The sequence below is a fragment of the Fundulus heteroclitus genome, chromosome 13 (assembly GCF_011125445.2).
Source record: "Fundulus heteroclitus isolate FHET01 chromosome 13, MU-UCD_Fhet_4.1, whole genome shotgun sequence".
Taxonomy (NCBI): domain Eukaryota; kingdom Metazoa; phylum Chordata; class Actinopteri; order Cyprinodontiformes; family Fundulidae; genus Fundulus; species Fundulus heteroclitus.
In genome coordinates, this window is record NC_046373.1 from 4,569,255 (window position 1) to 4,590,794 (window position 21,540).

The window sequence follows — 21,540 nt, forward strand, 5'->3', positions numbered from 1 at the left end:
ATTATTGTTAGTAAAAGCTGAATTTATTTTAGGCTTTTCAACCCATAGTTACCAGTGGAGCAAACAAAGGTGGTCAGCCTACCATACATATCAGCTCCAAAAAGTAAAATTTTTGACATAAATGAGAATTTCATTATTTGAATGCTTTCTGTATTTAATTATAGATTTCATATATTCTTAAAACATTTTAATAATTATGTGTATACAGTTCCAGCGTTATTGAAATTATATGCTTAAACTTTCCCACTGTCAGCGATACATATATCTATATCAATATATTTATTTCTCTCTCTCTCTCTCTCTCTCTCTCTCTCTCTCTCTCTCTCTCTCTATCTATCTATCTATCTATCTATCTATATATATATATATATATATATATATATATATATATATATATAACACATTTTATATATATAAAATTATATTATATATATATTATTACATTTTTTTGACAAGACTATAAGGGAAATGACGCAATCACGCCGCCTCTACCTTGTCGCGAGTTTGATGACGCGGAGGTTTCTGGAACGTTTGTTTTGCGCGACGCTACGTTCAAGTGCAGCAACGTTGAACAACAAAGAATACTCTTATTTACGAGTAGCGAGTTACTTTACCCGGTAGCTGGGCGTTCATTCGGATATATAATACGCATTTATTAATTTAAGGTAAGCGTTTTCATGAATTCGGTCGGGTGTGTGCTTCCTCTGGGGGTTACTTTCCTGTCTCTTCCAGATTTTTCCTCGGCTAACGTCGCCAACCTCTCAGAGAGCCGTCGCCACCCTGGCTGCTCTTAGCAGTATCGCGCCCCTCGAACCGATGCTCTGTGCTTGCTTCGTGTTCCTCTCCCCTCGGTCTTAACGCTCCGCTGTGTTGGTTTTCAGGTAGAAACTCGCTTCCTTTGAGTCAAGATGTCGTACATGTTACCACATCTCCACAATGGCTGGCAGGTGGACCAAGCCATCCTGTCTGAGGAGGACCGAGTCCTGGTCATCCGCTTCGGACACGACTGGGACCCGACGTGCATGAAGATGGACGAGGTTCTGTACAGCATCGCTGAGAAGGTTCGATTAGTCCGCTTGTGCAAGGTTCACAAACTCCAGCAGAGGTCGCTGTTTCTCACATTTCAGATCAATACGTTTAGCACAGAACTGACTTCTCAAAAACGAAATAGTTAGGCAGGTTTATTTTTACAGCACCATTCACACAAAAGGCAATCCAATATATATATATATATATATATATATATATATATATATATATATATATATATATATATATATATATATATATATATATATATAAATCAACATGCTGGGCCCAATCTGCTATTAAAGCTTCTTTCTCCTGGACAGGTAAAAAACTTTGCTGTCATTTACCTGGTGGACATCACCGAAGTGCCCGATTTCAATAAGATGTACGAGCTGTACGACCCCTGCACCGTCATGTTCTTCTTCAGGTAAGACGCTCTTTCCATGCGCACACCGCCGCATCGGCGGGGATGTTGACCAGCGTGACGGGGTGATGCATTCGTGTTTCTTTGTCTCCCAGGAACAAACACATCATGATTGATCTGGGCACCGGAAACAACAACAAGATCAACTGGATCATCGAGGACAAGCAGGAGATGATAGACATTGTGGAAACGGTGTACCGAGGAGCGCGCAAAGGACGAGGTTTAGTGGTGTCTCCCAAGGATTACTCCACAAAATACAGATATTGAGTTTTCTCCTTCACTTGCCTCCTTTTTTTTTTTTTTCACTGTTTGCTTCCCTTCCTTGTTACTTTGTCAACCGAGAGACTATAAACAACTGAAAGCAAAAAACATAATTATTTATTTTATGTTTCCTTTGCCGATGGAGGAGAGGATCCTTATCAAGGGTCGTGTGTTACTGTTCGTCTCTTATGTTTTACACCATTTCATGAATATTAGCTTGTGTCTCGTGTTTTTCTAAGAGTTATTTCTGTGAAATAAGAGTAAAACAGATCAGACACACATTTCTGGGCCTCATCTGACTGTTGTAATAAATATTGATTTCTACTTTAAAGCGCTTTCTGTCTGTTGATTTTTCTTCCTGATTTTGGGCCAAAAAATTGACATAAGATGGCATTTCTGTTTTAAGAATCATATTTTTATTATCTTATGTTCTAATTTTCTGAGAAGCAGAATTTAAATTTCCATATAAAATTAGAGGAACCTGTTTAAAAATGAATCATTTATATTTTGCCACATTTAAGTAACTACACTTCTTTATTTCGTTACAGACAGGCTCCTCAGATGATTGCACATTTACAAAAAAACATTAAAAGGCAGACAGCTGTTTTTGGCCCTGGACCCATTCATGCTTATTTTCCTGATACTGAAGTAAAATAATCTAGAAATCTAGCAAACAAAATCCTTTAGCTCAGAAACCCGGACAATCTAAGGAGCAGTTGTTGCAATAAACCTACTTGAACCTTGGGGAATAGATCAGGTTTTGTCAGTATATCCTTTTTAAAATGTATTTTATTGTGGAATGAAAACAGTTTGATTTCTATTTTTAAGCTGAGAGAAAAAAAACTTTAAAAACAAGACATTTCTTAAGACAGAGGCCATTTATGCCCTTTTAATATTTTTAGAAATGAGAGAAAAAGGGTAATCTCAATGGAAAAAGAAATAAAGCTCATAGATTGCAACTTTCTTATAAAAAAAACAGCACTGTCATCGGTTTCATTATGTTTTCCGTAAACTGATATTTTATCAAACAGCTGAAAACATTTACAACTAATAATTCCCATTTCCTTTATATTATAAAAACATCTTTTGTTTATTTTGTTATGTTGAGGCTCTAAAGGGCCACGTGTGGGTCAGAGCTCACAGTGCAGACCCCTGAATTAGTGCAGGCTAAAATTCACTGGATCAGTGCTAAAATGAATAGAAAGTACCTTTAACAAGTTTATCCCAGCAGAAACATTGCAGAGGAAGGGAGCATGTGCCTCAACACAATCTCCACTAGGTGAAGCCAGAGCGCTGAACGGTCGTTGAGTTGATCTTTGGACCAAACAAGACTGAGATGATCTTGTTCAAAGCTGATAAATGCACCATCAGGTTTCTCCCGGCTGAAAAGGATTTCTGTTCTTCTTTGACGTCTGCTCTGCCGTTTTTGCAAGATCATATTTGCTGTACTGAAACACAAAATAAATTAATAAGCTGCGGGCTCTTTGCTAGGGGGGAATTTTTTTATGTAACAGAAAATGAAGGAATTACAAGATTGTGACCATTTACACATCATGGTATTCCCCCTTAACTTTCATTGGATTTTGGTTGCGCTTAAAAAAATAAAAACCTGCATTAAAACACCTGCTGCTCGTCGATGCGTTTGTCTTCTAAAGATGGTGGAGAATTAATAGTTTTGATGCATTTGATGAACAACAAATCAAACCCATTATTCAGTGTCTGATCTGCCCATCAAGAAGAAAAAAACTATTGCTGACTGATCGGTGCCAGATTTGCTATTTGACAACCTGTAAAGTCTGGAAAAAAGGAACGTTACACAAATTAAAAGCAGATTAGATTGAGATGTTTCTATCTTGAAGCATGTTTTAGGAACAAATGTTTCTAAAATAACGGCAAGTCTAAAGATTGCGGTGAAAGTGTCACTTCTTGATTTAAAGGTTCTCCTCTGCAGGCACAAACTCACACGGATGAACTTAGTGCCTTATAGAGAAAAACTTTTGTTGTATTTGGTTATTTCTGGGCTGAGACCACGCCAGGACTCACTTTTCTAAACAGATATATTTAGGACCGGTTTGGAAATATGAGCATCCATTGAAACAGGAACACTGATTAGAACATTAGATGCAAGATGAGTACGCCATAATCTGATTCCCGTTTATTGAGGAAGAAGAAACTCTTTGGTTTTTCTGTGTTTCATGAGACAGACCTGGAGTAAAAATCCAGTTTTCCCTTTGAGACTTGGGCAGCGCGTGCTGACCAGCAGCCTGACCGAGGACGCCTGAGTGCTCATGTGACTGATCATCAGCTGGCAAATGAGCTGCGTTTGAGTGGAGGAGAACAGACGATGACCCGCTGTGGCTGCAGCAACAAACTTTTAACACACTTGGCTGCTCACATAAAAACAAAGATCATTCAAATAAAGAGGGTTGATCCATTTTTAGTCACGGCGAGTGAAAGCTGCCCAGCTCCACCACGACCTGTTGCACCACAACAGTCAGAAGCACATCCGCAGCAGAAGACAGAGTCGTTTCCTCGTGTTTGTCTGTGTGTACACTATGTTGAAGGCACAGCAACGCCCTCCTCCAGGCATCCCCCCCCCCCCACCACTTACATTAACCCCGGGCTCTGGCACGGCTTTGTCTTTGTCTGCCCTGTCCCCTGCAGGACTCACGTACGGCGTTTCAGAGCCACCACTTTCATATGGAGCGCGGGGCCGAGGCCGCTGCCACTGGTCCGTTATAATTCACATTATCATGCATTGTTATTCCCTATTAGCGTTAATCAGCTCAGCCTCAGGGGAACCCAGTCTAGACAACTAAGGGATAGTGACTAACTCTAGTCTAGACGCGAGAAGAGTTGTGGTACAGTAAGGCAGAGAGAGAGAGGCTCTGTATAAAGACACATAGGAGGAGGAGGAGAGTTGGGGTTTCCTATGGACCGTATGGGGAGAATGCATGTTCATGCAGCAAAGCTGTTTAATCCTTAATCTGTTTTCAACTGATAGTGTTGGGGGGGGGGGGGGGGGGGGGGGGCTGCAGGCCGACTGCGAGGATGATCTGGGCGCCAGGGGGAAGATACGTTGGCATCTCGCCATCCCCTCTGTGTCTTGCTTTCCAGGTCTGTCACCATCCATGTGTATACCCAGCATGGGGGGGGAGGGGTACAGGACATTTGCCAGTCCCCCCCTGCAGACTTCCATACTGGCACTCACACAGATGCACGCACAATGTCGTGGCCCCTTGCTTCTACCCAGCAACTGTTTGCTCCCAACCTTAACACGCGTCACATGAGGCATTTGTCAGAATCTTTCAACCGTTCAGACGAAGCAAGCCCAGCAATCGCAGTACGCAGCATCAAACATGCTAACTAGTGCATGTTCGTCGCTAGCATCGGTGCTCTTCGCTGTAATTTTGGGGGATTTTACATGTTGGACCCAAAGTAGCGCATAGTTGTGAAGGTGACAGTAAAACAGAGGCAAGGTTTTTATTAGATGTATCCGGGACATTTTAAACCAATATCCCCAGAGGAGTGTGGCCATATTTTGGTTTGCAAAAAAAAAGAAAAAGAGGACACACAGACCGGTTGTGAAAAGACTGTAAGGATACTCTGTTTACTCAGAGGAGGCCTATAGTTTTAACATATGTAAAGTATCCCTTTTCTGTGTGGTTAGGACGGAGCAATAGTTAAATAACAAACTTCAGATGGTCTTTTATTGGTCAACAAGTACAACGACGACTTGAAAATCTCTAGAGTTAAATAAGGATAGAAACAATGTCCCTACTGTCTTAGAAAATGAGGCTGTCTGTTGCAATAATAGCTCACTTTTTGAGTCATACTGGACGAATAAACAAGAATCAGATATAATGTTTTGAGAAAACAGCTATTCCGTGTAACTGTTCTGTTCTTTTCTATATAATAATAGAAATAAAAAGCAGCTTTGTCACAAAGCCAATTATTTAACAAACACAATAACTCCAATCTTTAGTTTTCTTCTTCGTCTTAATTTTTTTCCCCTCATCCTCCTTGTCCTTATTTTTTTGAAGGAGGTCTTCACATCAGTTTTCTCGGATGGACCGAGTCCAAACACTGGGGTGATCAGGCGTTCTGGGTGGCAGCACCCAGATTCTGGGACCCTCCAGATCTGTGAGCCACCTCTGATCTAAATTTTTATTTTTTCACACCTCAAAACTCATTTATTCAGGCTGGCTTTTAATAGCAAGTAGCACCCTAAATTCTTTTACTGATTTTAATCTTTATGTTCTTATGGGTCTATGCTTTGATTTGGTTATCTACACATATTGGCTGTGTAGAGGGCTATGCAAAAAACAACTGATTGATTGATTGATTGATTGATTGATTGATTGATTGATTGGTTGATTGATTGATTGATTATCTCTCCATTCAAATTTGGCCAAGAACTAACGCTAATCATAAATCCCCCTGGTCACACCACCACCCACACCATGAAGCACGGTGCTGGCAGCATTATGCTGGGGGATGCTTCTTTTCAGCAGGGATACTCCCTGTTAATTAGTTAATCATTATATCAGTGTGATTACAGGCAGTTAAATTGATTCGATACAATTTAAATACTGAATTTCCAGTTGAAGTGTTATACGGTTCTGGAGAATAAAGACATTTTAAGAATAAATTGCTCTCATTTCTTTCATCAAGTTTGCAATTTAGGGTCCCTGAGATATATGATTTCCCCCTTCAGGCAGAGATTTGAGAGGTTTTAAAAATGATATTTATTTAATGAGGCACGACTTCTTTTCATGCAGTCTAATGCTACCCATGGATGTGAGTAAGCTTTGATGACACATTATCCCACCCATCCACTCCAGTAGTTTGGTCAACAAGGTTATTCAGCTCAATTGGGACAAAGACCAGTGGTTTTCCTGGTACATCCTTGATGAGTGAAAGTGGAAGGAGATGCTGCCTACTGAACACACTTTCTGTTAGTTATAAATAACTTAGATGGGACAACGCAGAACACCCTGAAGTTATGGGTCATCCGGCGCATCTAGACGAGGCTATTAAAGCACACTGAAATACTCCTTGTGTTAAAGGAAGCGGTCCGAGATTCAGTGAGGCATACGGCAAGGCAGGGTTTTCCGCTGAGTAGCTTTATTAATGAGGTTTGCAGCGCTCATAGAGTGGATTATAAGCTTTTAATGTCTTATTCAAACGTTCTCAGCTCAAAATGTAACCGACAGAAGGGTTCCATTTGCAATTGAATTTGGAGGGATGTACTCTTTAAAGGAGCAATAAGCGAACTTTCAGTATTTCAGATGGAAACAACTAAAAAGTGGTTTTGAGAAGAACAGAAGGTATCTTTTTTAAATGGACCATGGTGAAACAGCACACACTATCTCTCTGTGTTGTTCTCCGATCTCTTGTTTACAAAGCGGGGCCGGCCGCGCATGCTCGTATGTGCATGCACGTGCACGTGAACAGCTGCCCCCTCCCTGCCCACAAAACGCCACTGCCAGGCACAAAATGGTGGAAACGGAAAAACAATCCAGTTTCTAAAGGACCACAGTACAGTTGCATTGTAACTATGGTCGTCAGTTTAGGGTTGTTGATGTGCTGTTACAAGACTGGAACCAAGTCTCAAAAAATTATCAGCCTCCAACTTCTGAACCATATTTTACAGTAAGGGGTGGTGTATGTTGAACGTGATAGGCACACATATTGTTTCATCTTTAGTAATATGTAATAGTAATATCATCTTTATTGTCATTGAAACATACATTTTGGTTTCATCTGACCAGAGCACCTTCTTCTACGTGCTTGCAATGTCAGTGTTTGTACTGTAACACATGAAAAACCTCAAAGGTGTCTGACTCCGTTTCCAATAACAATATTTTGATTGGCTTGACTGGTTTGGCCTTAAGGTTGCTTTATGGTTGGCCAGTGAGTGTTCATTTATAAGCTTTTCATGGGATAGGTGCATAGAAAGTAAAATGAGACTTAGGTTTTTGCTGTAAACCGCTGCTTCTTCCACTTTAATGCCCTTTTCTGTGTTCACGTATCTGCACATATAGAGATCATGTCTGAGGCAGTTCCATCATTGTTTGTGCTGACCTGGTTCCTGCACGGCCCTCGTTCGGTAAACTTTAACTCTTCATTTGGGTTATATCACATCCTCTTTACATAACTGACTCCGCCGGGAGCGATCTCCAACCTCGTTCCTGTCTCTTAGTTTTCTAATTACTTCAAGGGGAATGTCAGCTAATAGATTAAAACTTGAGATAAGGGGAGGTGGCTCCGCTTTAGCCGGAGCTTATCGCTGAATGTCTCCCGAATCAAGACGCTGGGTAGCGCGTGTGATCTCGGTATTTTGAGATGGACTCGTTTGCTGTAGGGTGGCTTCGAGTATTGGCCCCGCTGAGAGAAGAACTCAGAGTAAACAAACCATCGCCTACAGGCTGGGAGAGATTAGCGAGCATGGATGTTTCAGGCTGATATTATCCTGAATCAAACACAAGCTCCGCTTTTAACCCACTTCTCCACAGATGCTGAGACACTTACCAGATCAGTGGTATGTTTGTTTTAGCACCTCGCCCACCCCCCTCCACACCTGCTACCAATGTTTTAGAGCCTTCCTCTCTCTCCACCTGGGGACTTGTGACTAAATGGATTTGATTCTTTCTCTCTACACTGTTCCCAAGAGGGTGCCATTCCACCATAAGCGACAAAAGCTACGGGTCCACTGAGAGAGAGAGAGAGCCACCAGAACACGGTGAGGAGGAGTTTTCACGCAGGCCGGGGTAATAAGGGACTCCCTGGACAAACACGGCGAACAAACACACGAGGGCCCCTCGCTCTTCACATTCATCCTCATCTGAGGGCAGGCTTCTCCATTCAGAAGCTTCAGACCCAATTAGCACCTGTCCCGTACTCAGGCGGGCCAGCCCTCCTGCTGCATGGGAGGTGTGATGCTGAGAAACGCTGCAGCTGAACCAACGGAGCCAGTAGGTGTCAACGTGTACAGACTCTCGTAATAAGCTCAGGGCCGGCAAAACTGCATTCTCTCTTTCGTCGTCGTGTTTTATTTCTTATTATTTGGTGATCTGTCATATTTCTGCAGCTTTTGGCCCACCTCAGGCTTAAAAGGACTTAAAGTGACAATCCAGTGATTTTCCAAAAGAATGAATAAATAGAATAAAATGCTGTCCTGCAAGCTTTATTACATCCAGTTCACCAAAGTGTCTTTTGAATACCCCAACTTGCGAGTAAAACGCTAAGGATTTTAATGCAATGCTTTACAAGAGATTAAATGTTAACCACTTGGTGTTTTAATCTAATGCTGAGCTTTAGGTTTGGCTGATTTTTCCACAGATTCAAAGAGATTCATTTACAGTGTCTTGAACTGTATTCATAGCCTTTGAACGTATTCAGAGTTTGTCAGGCTACAACCACACTATTATATTTGAATGGGATTTTTTTTATGAGCTAGACCCACAAACGCAGAGCATCACTGCAGGACTTTAGGATTGTTTTAGAAGTAAAATTGTGAAAAGTCTATCGAGTGAGGTAACGGTCTATGATCCGCACCATAAATTTGTGAATCTGTAAATTTTAGGGGTTTATTGTCACACTGAAAAACCACACCACGAGGCTCCCACCGCTGTTTAACCGCTGATGTGAAGTGTTCGTTTTCTCCCATATGTAGTGTTTTGCATGTGGGGTAAAGTGTTTAATCTTGGTCCACAAGCTGTCTGTGTCCCTTACATGGTTTCTCTCAAAAAGACAATTCTTCTGTCTTTCTTTCAACAAAGGTTTTCTTTTTGACCCCTTTTTGTCCCCAAAAAGGCAAGATTAGTGGAGGCTGTCCTCTGAAGATCTTCTCCCTCCTGAGTTGTGGATCTCTACAGCTCCTCCAAAGTTACCATAGCCCTGTTGGCTGCTTATCTGACCCACGCTGTCCGTGTCCGACCCATCAGTTTAGGTTTACCTTCATGTCTTTGTAAGGATTTCCTTTTTGGGGTGACAGAGAACAATGCTGCAAAGATGTTCAAAGGTTACGCCATAGTTTTATAACTTAACCCCGTTTTAAACTTCACACCATGACTTGTCTGATTCATTAGTCTTCCTGATGTTTGTTGTTCACTAATGCTCTCTGACAAACCTCAGGCCTTCACAGAACGTTTGCTTTTACAATGAGATTCAATTTGCGCACATTTTTTTTTTACAAATTAAGTGGCTTCGGAAGGCTTCTTGTTACACTGAACTGCATGATGGGTATCGGGAAAAGAAGAGGTGAACAAAAATGTTTCAGATTTTTATTAGACCAATGTCCGGGGGAACAAATGTAACAATATTCAACAGTCTAAAGTAAAAGAAAATGTGTTTTACCTCAACGAATGTAAACAGATTTAAGAACCAAGAGTCGTTGTCGTCATTATGTAACCATAATGACAATTTTAGCGAGACACCGACTCAGAAATCACTGCGTCAGAAATTTTATGTGCCATACATAAATGAATTTGATCAGGATGCGCTTCCAGAGTGCTTTGTTGAGCGGTACGGTCCCGCTGGTCTTTGAGAACCCTTTTCTATTCAAAGGAGGCCCGGGCCGGTTACACTGCACGATAAAAGCCTCCACACTGAATCCCACACTCTCACTTCATGACTCTCACCAGCACAATGTTGGGCTTTGCGTATGTAGATGAGCATGTGGGCAGCTGCTGAGTTGAGTATGAATATCGACAATTGAATTTATGTTTTCATTGTGGTGTGAATATTTCTAGTGAAATCCAATCTTTCTAACAGGTATTTTGTCTTTAAATGTGTCAGCATTGGATACGAGCAGCTCTGTTGCCAAATGCATCCACCTGCCTCTTTCCATCATCTCTGGTCAAGCCTTTCTCCCTCACTTAACCTCCCTGCCTCATGTTTTCAGGGAGGAGGAGGGGGGGGGGGGGGATTCGCCGGCAGAAAAGTGGCAGCTCATCCGTCCGCTCCACCCTTTTCCCTCCGTCCGCCCCCTCTCACCTCACCCCGCTGCTACTGTGGATGTGGTCTCCCCGACCCTGCAACACCCCTGCCGAGCTCGCACGGTTAGTACAGTCTGCCTGTAGTCTCTCCTTATAAGGGAAAAATGCATTGACAGAGGCAGAGCGAGGGGGCTGTGCCAGCTCAGGCAGGCAGGTAGGGGGACAGTGGCTCAAGCAGGAGAGAGACAGACACGTGATGAAGAGGAAGCAGCGACGAGGTACAAGGAACGATGAAGATAGTGAGAGAGAGCAGATGACGAAGGACATTGAGAAGAAAATGGGCTCAGCTGGAATGAACGGACGTGTGAAAGCAAAAAGTGGGCTTTCTATGAACAGGCCAACACCTCATTAACTACAGATTTATTTCTGTTGTGATTTTATTTCTTAATAGAAAAGAATTTAAAGAAACGGTTCAGATGTGTGGACCCCAAAGCTCATATGCTTTTACACACAACATAGTATATGAATATGATTCTATGTAAAAAAACAAAAACAAAAAAAACATAGATGGTTGTTAAAGAGCAATTGAATTCTAAATCCATGAGCACACATGTGGAAGAAGGTGTTCTGATCATATGAGACCAAAATGTAACTTTGCGCCCTACGGGCAAAGTCCGAGCAAGGCTTCAAACTAAAATTGTATATGCTTCTCTTCAGAAGGTACATGGATACTGGTCAGAGCTAATGGGAAGATGAGTGGAGCTGAATACAAGGCGATCCTGAAAATGTTGCATACACAGGATTACATAAAACTTGAGATTGGATGAGGGTTCATTTTCCAACAGAGCAAAAACATTAAACATAAAGCCTAGAGCTACAATGGAAAGGTTAGGGTCAAAGAGGAGTTATGTTTTAGAAAGGCCTAGTCAAAGTTCGGACATAAATCCAACTGAGAATATTTGACAACACCTGAGAACTGAAGTTTACAGATGCTCTCCATCCTCTGAAAAATGACAGTCTTTAGAGACATCTCCATGCAAAGCTGGCAGAAACATGCCCCCAGGTGGTTCTACAAAGAACTGACTTAAGAAGGGGAAATATAAGTATATTCATATATATATTTAATATAAGATATTTATTTGAAATATTTTGAGGCTGGCTCTGAAAGCAGTTGTTCTTCACTCAAATCCAATCCCAGTTTAAGAAATAGGAAACATTTACATTTCTGGTTGTCATGTCATGTATTGTTTTAATACTTTTGCAATGATCTGTATCCATAATGTCCTCGTAGACGGCATCTAACCACTGCCGGTGACTAAGGGCAGGACCAATTCTGATCATTCCTAACGAAGGTATGTTAATATGCTATGCTTCTTTTGGCCTTTTAGAAATTGTTTGTTTCACATCTGCCTATTATGAACTATTTGCTAGTTTCAGTACGCTGGTCTTTCAGGTTTAATGACTTCCTGAAAGTGGCTCTGAAAGCAGCTTTTCTTTGACACTACACCCAGTCAGAGCAAATCAAAAGAGCAAGCCAATATCTACTAAATCCTCTGCTTCCCTTTGCTAAAACAAATTTGATTAGCTTTCATTTACAAGTTGCTTGGATTTGGGATCATTCTCAACCTAACATCCAAAGACCAGCCGACCAAACGTCCGGATAATGACCGGGAGGATGGATTGTAATGTGCTGCACAGTCATGCCGCCCTGCACAGCGGGACAGTTACAAGCACTGTTGCAACAGCATTGCCCTCCGAGGATTAGGCAGTTCTAGTAAATGATGACTGGATGTTTCACTCTGCATCCACAGCCCACTGTAAATGTGCATTTCTGCACAGATGGAGGATGCCAGCTGGTCCTGAGAAAACTGCCTCCAATTCTCGACTGTATTATAGTTCCAACGGTGATGGCCACAAAATAAAGTAAAATAAAATAAAACAAGTCCCTTGGCACTGCAGCGCTTCGCTATTCCTGGTCAGGGTTGGGTTTTCATCCTTCACCAAGTAGATGAATAAACTTCGAGCTTCGATTCTCTTCAGCTTTCTCAGTCGTTTGCCCAAACAGCAACAGCCGCACCTGACAACGTCTCATAATTCAAAAAGCATGACTTAATGGAGACCTGGCTCGTTAAAGAGACACACGAACACCACAGACGGCTTCTGCTGTTCACGAAATAGATACCAGTCAGAGGAAATGGACCAAAAAAAAAAAATTCATAGCGACTGTATAAATAATCCAAGCTTCTCCACCTTACCCTGGTTGGCAATGATGTGCAGATATTAATATTTCAGCTTCACTTTTCTCTATTTCTATCTGGCTCTAAAAAAAAAAAAAAAAAAAAAAAACATCAGCTTGACCTCTTTTTATTCACTAAAAAGGTAAAACAACCTAATTCCACAACAGCTGTGACTGTAATGAAACACAGAGTACGGTGATTACTAGACCCAGAGCTTGAGAGCGGCTCCCCATTAGGCAGGCTTAGCAGTCATTACCTCAGCTTCATTTCCCAAAGAGCCGTGTACAGTAGTTATCTTTGCAGGCAAACTTTCCCCAGAAGCTTATGCAAATTGACTTACTCATCATCCACCAGCGGTCTCCTTGGATACAAGGAATTTATCCACTTTGGACCGGTTCGCAGCAGAGCTGTTATCTTCTAGAACAATGTGCCCACGTTAGGTCATTATGGTGTGCCTCAGAAGGGGGTCTGCACAGCCACGTGCACCAACACGTTTGTGTCAGTGGCCTCATGGTGAAGCTTCATTTCCACAGTGCATGCCCGCCTCCTTGACTGTTTCAACTGAATGCACAAAGCCAAACCGTAAAATAATCGAGTTCCATCCGTCCGTCCGTCCATCCTTTTTCACTCAAGTTAAGAGGTGTCGTTCCAGGTGGCACTCGTACAGTACTTCCTGTGAGATCTTAGACTTTCCAAACTTTCCTCCCCATGGGATATGAAGTAAAACCACCAACAGGGGGTTACCAGAAGGTCTCTTGATCAGATTTATGACCCATCTCAACTGAGTACTTTTGATATGTAGGAGACAGGACTCTTCTCAGAGCTTCCCCTGAATGATGGAGCTCCTCACCTTATCTTTGAGGCTTACCCTGACCACATGTTAAGAAATGTTTGTTAGGGCAACTAATATCAGAGAATTAATTCTTTCTGCCATGAATTTTTTTTTTTTTTTCGGAACCATGAACAAAGGCCAAAACATAGAACGACTTGTAAAGCAGGAGCTTTGCTGCTTCGCAGGTCCCTGTTTCAAGACTGCAACCATCATACAAGTCCCCACAAAACCCGCAATTTCATCACTGAACAATCACCACCCCCGTCACACTCTCACTCTGATCACGATGAAGTGGTTTGACAGACCGATGAAGGTCCACATTATCTCCAAACTCCCCCCTCCTTTGGATCTGCTCCAGTCTGTTCACCTCTCCAGACGCTCCACAGAAGACGGCATCTCCTCTGCACTCCATCTGAACCTGGAAGACCTGGAGAACGACAACACCCATGTACACCCATTAGCTCACCATTCAACACAATCCTCCCCCCAGCACCCGCTGAAAAACTTCGCCTCCCTTGGTATCATCACCCGCCTGTGTAACTGACTGCTGGGTTTCCTCACAGACAAACCTCAATCTCTCCAGGTTGGAAAAATAACACCTCCCCCCCGGGATTTGTCTTGAGCACACCGCTCCTCACCTTGATGACCCTGGACTGTCGTGCCAGGTTCAGTGCGAACCCTGTCAGACGACACTACAGTGATGGGTCTCATCAGGGACAACAACAAACTGGCCCACAGAGAGGAGGTGAAACACCTGTTGGAACGGTCTGATCCTGAACGCCAAAAAACAAAAAGAAAAGTGATCGTGGTTGACTTCAGCCGGGTCGCACACCCTTCCTCAATGGGGGTGCAGATATCACAGACACTTTGACCAGGTCCATCCACACCTCTGCTCTTGTGAAGCGAGCACAGCAGCGTTTGTACGCTCTGGATCAGATGAGAAGAGCAAACCTCCTCCCATCTTCACCACTTTCTACAGAGGGACAATAGAGAGCGCACCGACCAGCTGCATCGCTGTCCGGTTTGGGGCCTGCAACGCCTCAAACTGGAAATCTGTAGAGAGAGCGGTGAGGACAGCAGAGAGAACCATCGGGACAGTGCTTCGTCCACGACACTGCTCATAGACACTGCCTGAAAAGGGCTCAGACAACCATAAAAAAAACTTTTACCACCACCATGGACTGTTCTCCTTGCTGCCCTCTGGAAATAAATCAGCAGCTTTATATGTAAGTAAACATGCAGATTCCAGAACAGATCCATTCCACACGTCATAGGACCGCTAAAAAAATCCCTAAAATAATGCAATACATCCTGCTGCTACATACACTTGCACTATTACTACTTCTCAGTACATATAAAATGTCTTTTTTGGTTTGCTGCTACTTTCCTGATAAATGACAAACACTTGTTTTTATCTTGTTTCTTCTAGTAAGACGTAAATTCCAGTAACACTTGAAGTATAAGGAGCAGACTTTATTTGACTTTGGTCTGCAAATAAAGTCTGCTCCTTACACCACGAGTGTTGCTGAAGTTTTCTTCTCATCATTTCGTTGACCCTCTTCATGCACCTTGGAAGTTGGTGAAGTTGTGCCAGAAACTTTTGGATCTCTAATGTTTCCTTTGTCCTCTGTTTTTTTTTTTTTACTCTGAGCCTTGCAACAGCATTTGAATGATAGTTTAATGACAACAGAGTCTGCCTAAGTCTAAGCCTTGTGACCTAGACACCCCTGCATACACGCACACACATACACCAGCGCATCAAAGACGATCTTTACCAGCACACCAAGCTTCCCGGTGGTGCTTCCTGGTGAGAAACTGTGAAACTGTGGCGTTCTGTTGTCTGAACACCTTATGGGCTCCATTTTCAAATAAAATAGCAAAGTACTCCCAATTAAATGTTCTCCCTCTTAGAGTTTGAGATGCTGAGGAAGCTTCTGCTGATTAGGCGATTGCTAAGTTGTTACCCTTTTGTTGCTGTGCTGCAGTTTTACCAGAGCGACGCTAGCGTGCTTAAATACACCAAATCATGGAGACGCTTGTGGCGAGGCCACGTACCATTACTGTGTGCTTACTAGGGCTGGACGATAATTCAATAACAATATATATCGATCAATAGACGTATATCGATGATAGAAAAAAAAAGATTAATAAAAAAGTTTTCCTTCCTTTTGCATTCTAGCCATTCAGGTTAATGTTACAGTCGTTACATCCTCCCAACCAATCACAACGCAGACCCAGGAACCAAGCTCTGCCCCTTTCAAAGAGCACTTGTTAATTTTTTTAATTTATTTTTTTTACTTGCTCTTGTGGTAAAAAGTTGGTTGAATAAAGGGTTGAGCTTGATTTCAGTGTTTGTGTGTTTTGTATCTAAAAATAGGTCGCTAAGCAACAGCAGAAAATGACAAGGGATGCACTTAAAATAAATGTTTTGAATTTGTTAATAATTATCAATATGGATCAATATGATTTTTATTTTATCGATATGCTTTTTTTTCCTATATCGTCCAGCCCTAGCACATACTGTATATGATTCTGAGGTTCAGGCTTTTTTTTTTACCGTGTTTTGTGTAAAAAGTGTTGATGTGAGTGGCTGTATGAAATCAGACTGACGTTAGGAAGAAACTGTTGTAAGGCTCGCGTGAGATTACCAGCTGCTTACGTGCTGTTGGTGAAGCAATGCTGGACAGCATTTGGTGATGTGAAAGTAGCCGTCAGAAAACCCACTTCTCAGACACAACCACAGAAACAGGAAGTGCTGAATGTGATGCTGGGCTGTCCCTTTGATTCACATTTAACTTTTCCCCTAATGTCAGCCATTAGTGGGTTGGGATTAACACATAGAAATATCCTTTTGTACAGTCCCTTTTCCACATTTTGTCACTTTTCAAATGAAGGTTTTAATTTATCTTATTGGGTTTTTATATGACGGAGGGGAGCACTAATCTGAGAAAGAACCAAGAGCCCCAGGGTAACTCTGGAGTTGCTGCAGAGATACACAGCTCAGGTAACATATACAGCCTGCTTTATGGGCAGGGTGGCAGGAAGAAAGCTATTGTTGAAAGAACTCCATAAAATGTCCTGTAAAAAAAATTGCTACAAGCTCCGTGGGGTACAGACGTGAGGGAGAAGGTGCTCAGGTCAGATGGGACCAAAACAGAAGTGTATGGCCTACAAGCAAACCTCTATGCACTGTGAAACATGGTGGCGGCTGCATCATGCTGTGGGGATGCTCTTCTTTAGTCCAGTTAGAGTTGATGGAAAGGTAAACAGAGCAAAATACAGTTCATTCTTGAAGGAAACCTGTTAGACAGCCAAACAATTGAGGCTGGGGTGGGGGTTCGTGTTTTTGACAGGACAAAATACCCTAAACATACAGCTAGAGCGACTGGAATGGTTTGGATCAAAGCCAATGAATGTGTTGGGATGGCCCAGTCAAAGTCCAGACTTAAATCCTACTCCAGGTTTAAATATATGGCTAGACCCGAAGATGGAACTAACAGACAAAAACATTACTTTCTTGATGTGTCAAGTAGAGACAGACAAAGTTGGTTTTACTGAGTGTTGCCTCGGGATGGAGGTGGACATTGAACACAGATGCGCCCCACACTTTTCAGATTTGTAAAATACTTTGAAAGCCGTTTATCGTTTTTCTCCTGCTTCACAGATATGCACCACTTTCTTTTTTTTTTTACTTTTGATTTTTATTTTCCTGTGTTGCATCATACAGTACAAAACAACAACAACAACAACAAATAAGAGCAAAATGAATGCATCACCCCATTTCCGTGTGATTGCAAATATGTCTTTGTCGTTGCAAATAAAACTTTAACCAAGTATCGGCCTTTGCTTGGAATGTTACCTTCTGATAAATAACCCAAATATAGAACTACACCTGTTTTTGGCATCTCGTATCTTAGAAATTCCTTCAGCCGTTCACATATTTCCCAATAACATTTGAACTTTGTACATTGCCAAAACACATGTGAATGGTAAACATCTTGCTCTCCTCATAATCTCCAACATGGTTGCTGCACTGCTAATGATCATCCCTTTGTCTTAGGTGTAATGAAAAATCTTAATATATTTATAAATATTTATATATATATATATATATATATATATATATAAATATATTTATAACAGAATATTTTCCATGTTCTGAAGTTAATTGTGCTCTGTTGAGTTTCACAAATATCATACCACATGTCATCGGTTATTTTCTCCTTCAGTTCTTTTTCCCACCATTTCTTTACATAAAATGTTGACCTTTTCTCATTAGCCATCAGTCCTTGCTTTGATACAAGCTTATCAGCTTTCCTAAAATTTCTGTAATTTTGTTTGTTTCCCTTGATCCCCTGATCTTATTTCCTTTTGATCTGAAACTTGTGGATACATGTAGAAATCTTGATTCCCCGAGTTAAACTCTCTTTTTAGAGTTAGAAAGGTTTTAATTCCTCTTTTTTTTTCAATTTGGCTAACATGATTAGACCATTCCTTGAATTTTGAATTTGTGATTCCTGGTTTAAAATTCTTATCACAAGCTAAAAATCTTAATTTCATTTTCAATGTGAAAGTGTGCACCACTTTCACACACAGTATATTACAGAAAATCCCAATGAAAGGCTCTAAACATTGTGCTGTTGTTGTTTTTTTAACAATTACAACAAAATGTAAAAAACGTTTTACAAGACAATGTATATCAGTGGAGATGGGTGTTGCTGGTTTACAAGAAAACAGATAAAGATTGACCTTTTTCTTGAAGCTTAGCAGAATAGTGCCAACCCTGCTTAAAGCCATATAGCACCTGAATGCAAGATGGTGTCCTCTTTAAACCATCAGCCTAGTCAAATATTAACAATGGCCACAGTGGGAAGACTTCATCAACTGGACTGCCCCGAGAGTCACTCCCATGACCTGACCATAAAAGAGCTCTACGTCCCTGTGACCCCCTCCTGGCCCAGCTGTGGCACCGTAATAAACTGTGGAAATCACGGCACGGCAGCATTTGGTCTTCAGCTCCTCCACTGGGTCCCAGTCCCCCCGGTGGGCTGCCACAAACATTGGTCTGGGTACAAGACCTCCAGACAAAAGACATTCTGTTCCCGTGAAACACATATAAACCCGGATAAAGTGACAATTCATGCATGGCTCATTTAGTGTCACCCTTTTGTCCAGGCTCCGACCCCGAAAGTAGGTGTCCCCGACGGACGATGTTACCGACTCAAGTGCAAAAGTTTTCAAACCCCTCGAAACGTTACAATCACAAAGACCGTTTTGTCGGGTTTTACGCAATAGACTGACATGTGCATTGCGTATTGGTTGTGAACTGGAAGTAAAGCGATAAATGGTCTTCATTCTTCTTTTAGAAATCTTAAAAGTGCGTAGTGCACCCGGTTTGAGTCCACCTTTAAAGCTGCAGGTCCTCAGGGGTATGTCTTTAAAACCGTTTTGCCTTTCTGCTTTGCAAAACAGCTCAAGCTCGGCCAGAATTAGAGAGCATCCTTGAAGAACGATTAAGAAAGATTTCCCGCAGCATGCTGCTCCCACTTCCATGTTTCATAATGTAGGAGGGGGTAGATTGCATACATGTTGTCTTTTAGCTTGTCAAAGCGTGGTATACTGGTACTTTATAACATGAAGCTGCTTTAAACTTCTCCATAACTTAAACTTTCAGCTGAAAACCTCTGAAGCCTTTTACAGAGAAAGCCGTATTTATCCTGACATGAAGTCTCCATTTAGGGGTGGCAGAGGGGAAGGGGGCTGGACACAAACGCATTCAACACTTTTGAATGCACTCAGAAGTGAGCGAAGGCACGTCAAGAGCAAAGTTTTATGGACCCCTCTTACAGTCTCTGCTTACAGTTTCTCTCTCCAGTCGAGTCCAACAGTAAATACTCACACCTACACAACTGATAACCGCAGGAGATAAAACAAACATCACATTTCCTTCCCCTCATCAAAAACCACGATGCTCGACAGTCACCCACACGCTTAGCAAAAAATACACCCGCTGCACCATGATTCACTTTCAGCACTGTGTGGACAGAAAAAAAAAAGTCACCCTGCAGTTGAAACAAAGTCAAACGCAACGCAACCCTGGATGCAAACGCACACACAAATATATATATATATATATATATATATATATATATGTCAGGGCACACAGAGCCTCGCTGGCAGCCGGCTAGTGGGAGATGTTAGTCAAAGAAGAGAGGGGGGGGGGGGGGGTCTCTGAATGTGTGTGAGAGATGGGGGTCTTTGTGAGCGAGCGAGGTAGGAGGAGAAGGGGAGAGGGAGGGGGGACACAGTGTTCTATTTCTCATGGAGCAGCAGCTGCTGTCTTTAGTGCAGGAAGAGAGAGAGAAAGGGAGAGAGAGAGGGAGAAAGGGAGAGAGAGAGGGAGGGCTGCGTGGCGTGAGGCAGTGCGTGCGCTCGATGCTTAGGTGAATCTACAGCCCTGTGCCTCACAACCATAAAGCAGCCTCACTGAGTGCATGCACGGCAGCAGCACAGGGACCTGTTTCCTCCTCCTGCTTTATTTTTTTGTTTCCATTCTCTCTCTCTCTCGCTCTCTCCCTTCCTCCCTCTGTATATTTTGGCTGCCGGCGTTTTTTTTTTGTTCGTCTCCGTCCTCCTCTTTCCCTTTTGCTTGCCTCCACCTCAGCCCAGAAAGAAGGAAGGAGCACCGGAGTCCGAGGCACCGTCCTCCCCGTCCTGCATGCCCAGCCGGTAAGCTGACACCTCCTCCTCGCTCTTCGCCTCGCTTCTCGGTCCCACCCTGCAGCATCAGCATCAGAGAGGGGATGCTGAGGGATGCAGGATGTGGGTCATGGTCGGTGAGGGGGGGGGGGGGGGGGGGGGGGGGCGGCAGGTGACTGGTGCTTAGCTTCTGCGGGTGGGTGGGTGGATGGATAGATGAAAGTGTGTCCGAATCTCCCTTGTGGGGAGAGGGGAGGAGTGCGTTAAATGTAAACCCCACAGGGCTGGTCAGCCCGGTTTCTCATCCGGACCAGCGTGCTCACATCGGACCCCTTAGCAGAGATCTACCCATATTTTCAGCTCGACCGAAGTTTGTGTGGGTTTTTATTCTCCCAGGCAGATGTAGGACACAGCAAGAACCATTGCAGCACATGCAAATGTCACACACAGCCGATGCACATTGATGAACGCCGTGTCCCCCCCCCCCCCCCCCCCCCTTTTCTGCTTCGTCACTTCACATGTAAAACACCTAGACCAGGTGTGAGCGCAGGCTGGGTCTGCAAACAGCTAAAAACAATAGCCCCCACAGAGGGCTGCAACGCCACTGCGAGCGCTGTGGCTGCAGGAGGGGGAAGGAGGAGGCGGTGGGGAATGGTGGGTACGAATGAATGAGAGTGAAGGCTCTCCAGGGAGAGTTCTGCTGTGGCAAAAAAAAATATGTGAGGAGGGGAGAGGGGCGCAGAAAGGGTAAAGAACCCCTGCGAGCCGCCTTGTGACTCTGCAGGTCTTTGTGTGCGAGGGGGGCCGAAAGATGCTGCGGATGAAGGGATGGAGCCAAGAAAGAAGTAGCACTGAAGAACATTTTCATTTAGATTTAAATAAAGGTGCTGTCCACTCAAACACACACACATATACATACATACATACATACATACATACATACATACATACATACATACATACATACATACATACACACATACACATATATAAACAAATAAAACATTTAGTATAACGTTTATTGAAGTAATGCTAGTGTTGACAACTTCAATTATGACCAATCACAATTACAATGACAGTACATTTCCAGCAGGAATAACAACTTGGAAATGTTAG

At 42.7% G+C, this 21,540-nt stretch overlaps 2 protein-coding genes across 3 annotated transcripts in view; both read left to right on the plus strand.

Annotated features, from left to right (window-relative positions):
• Positions 1-494: 494 nt before the first annotated feature.
• Positions 495-2,045, plus strand: txnl4a (thioredoxin-like 4A). Its single transcript, XM_012870910.3, has 4 exons — positions 495-665; positions 882-1,061; positions 1,353-1,456; positions 1,549-2,045. The coding sequence occupies exons 2-4, from the start codon at positions 909-911 to the stop codon at positions 1,718-1,720; spliced, it is 429 nt and encodes a 142-aa protein (XP_012726364.1). The 5' UTR covers positions 495-665; positions 882-908; the 3' UTR covers positions 1,721-2,045.
• An 18,059-nt stretch (positions 2,046-20,104) lies between these two features.
• The window catches only part of fam49al (family with sequence similarity 49 member A, like), a 45,784-nt gene continuing 44,348 nt past the window's right edge, over positions 20,105-21,540 (plus strand). Inside the window, exon 1 of one of the 2 annotated variants that reach the window (XM_012870904.3) lies at positions 20,105-20,454. The gene's annotated coding sequence lies outside the window, so the exon portion shown is untranslated. The remainder of the gene's footprint in view (positions 20,455-21,540) is intronic. The other variant, XM_012870908.3, reaches the window with a different exon arrangement.

Coding starts and splice junctions, on each gene's coding strand:
- txnl4a (XM_012870910.3), top strand. CDS start 909: ATGTCGTACATGTTACCACATCTCCACAATGGCTGGCAGGTGGACCAA. Junction 1,062..1,352: donor TGTACAGCATCGCTGAGAAG/GTTCGATTAGTC, acceptor TCTCCTGGACAG/GTAAAAAACTTTGCTGTCAT. Junction 1,457..1,548: donor ACCGTCATGTTCTTCTTCAG/GTAAGACGCTCT, acceptor TTTGTCTCCCAG/GAACAAACACATCATGATTG.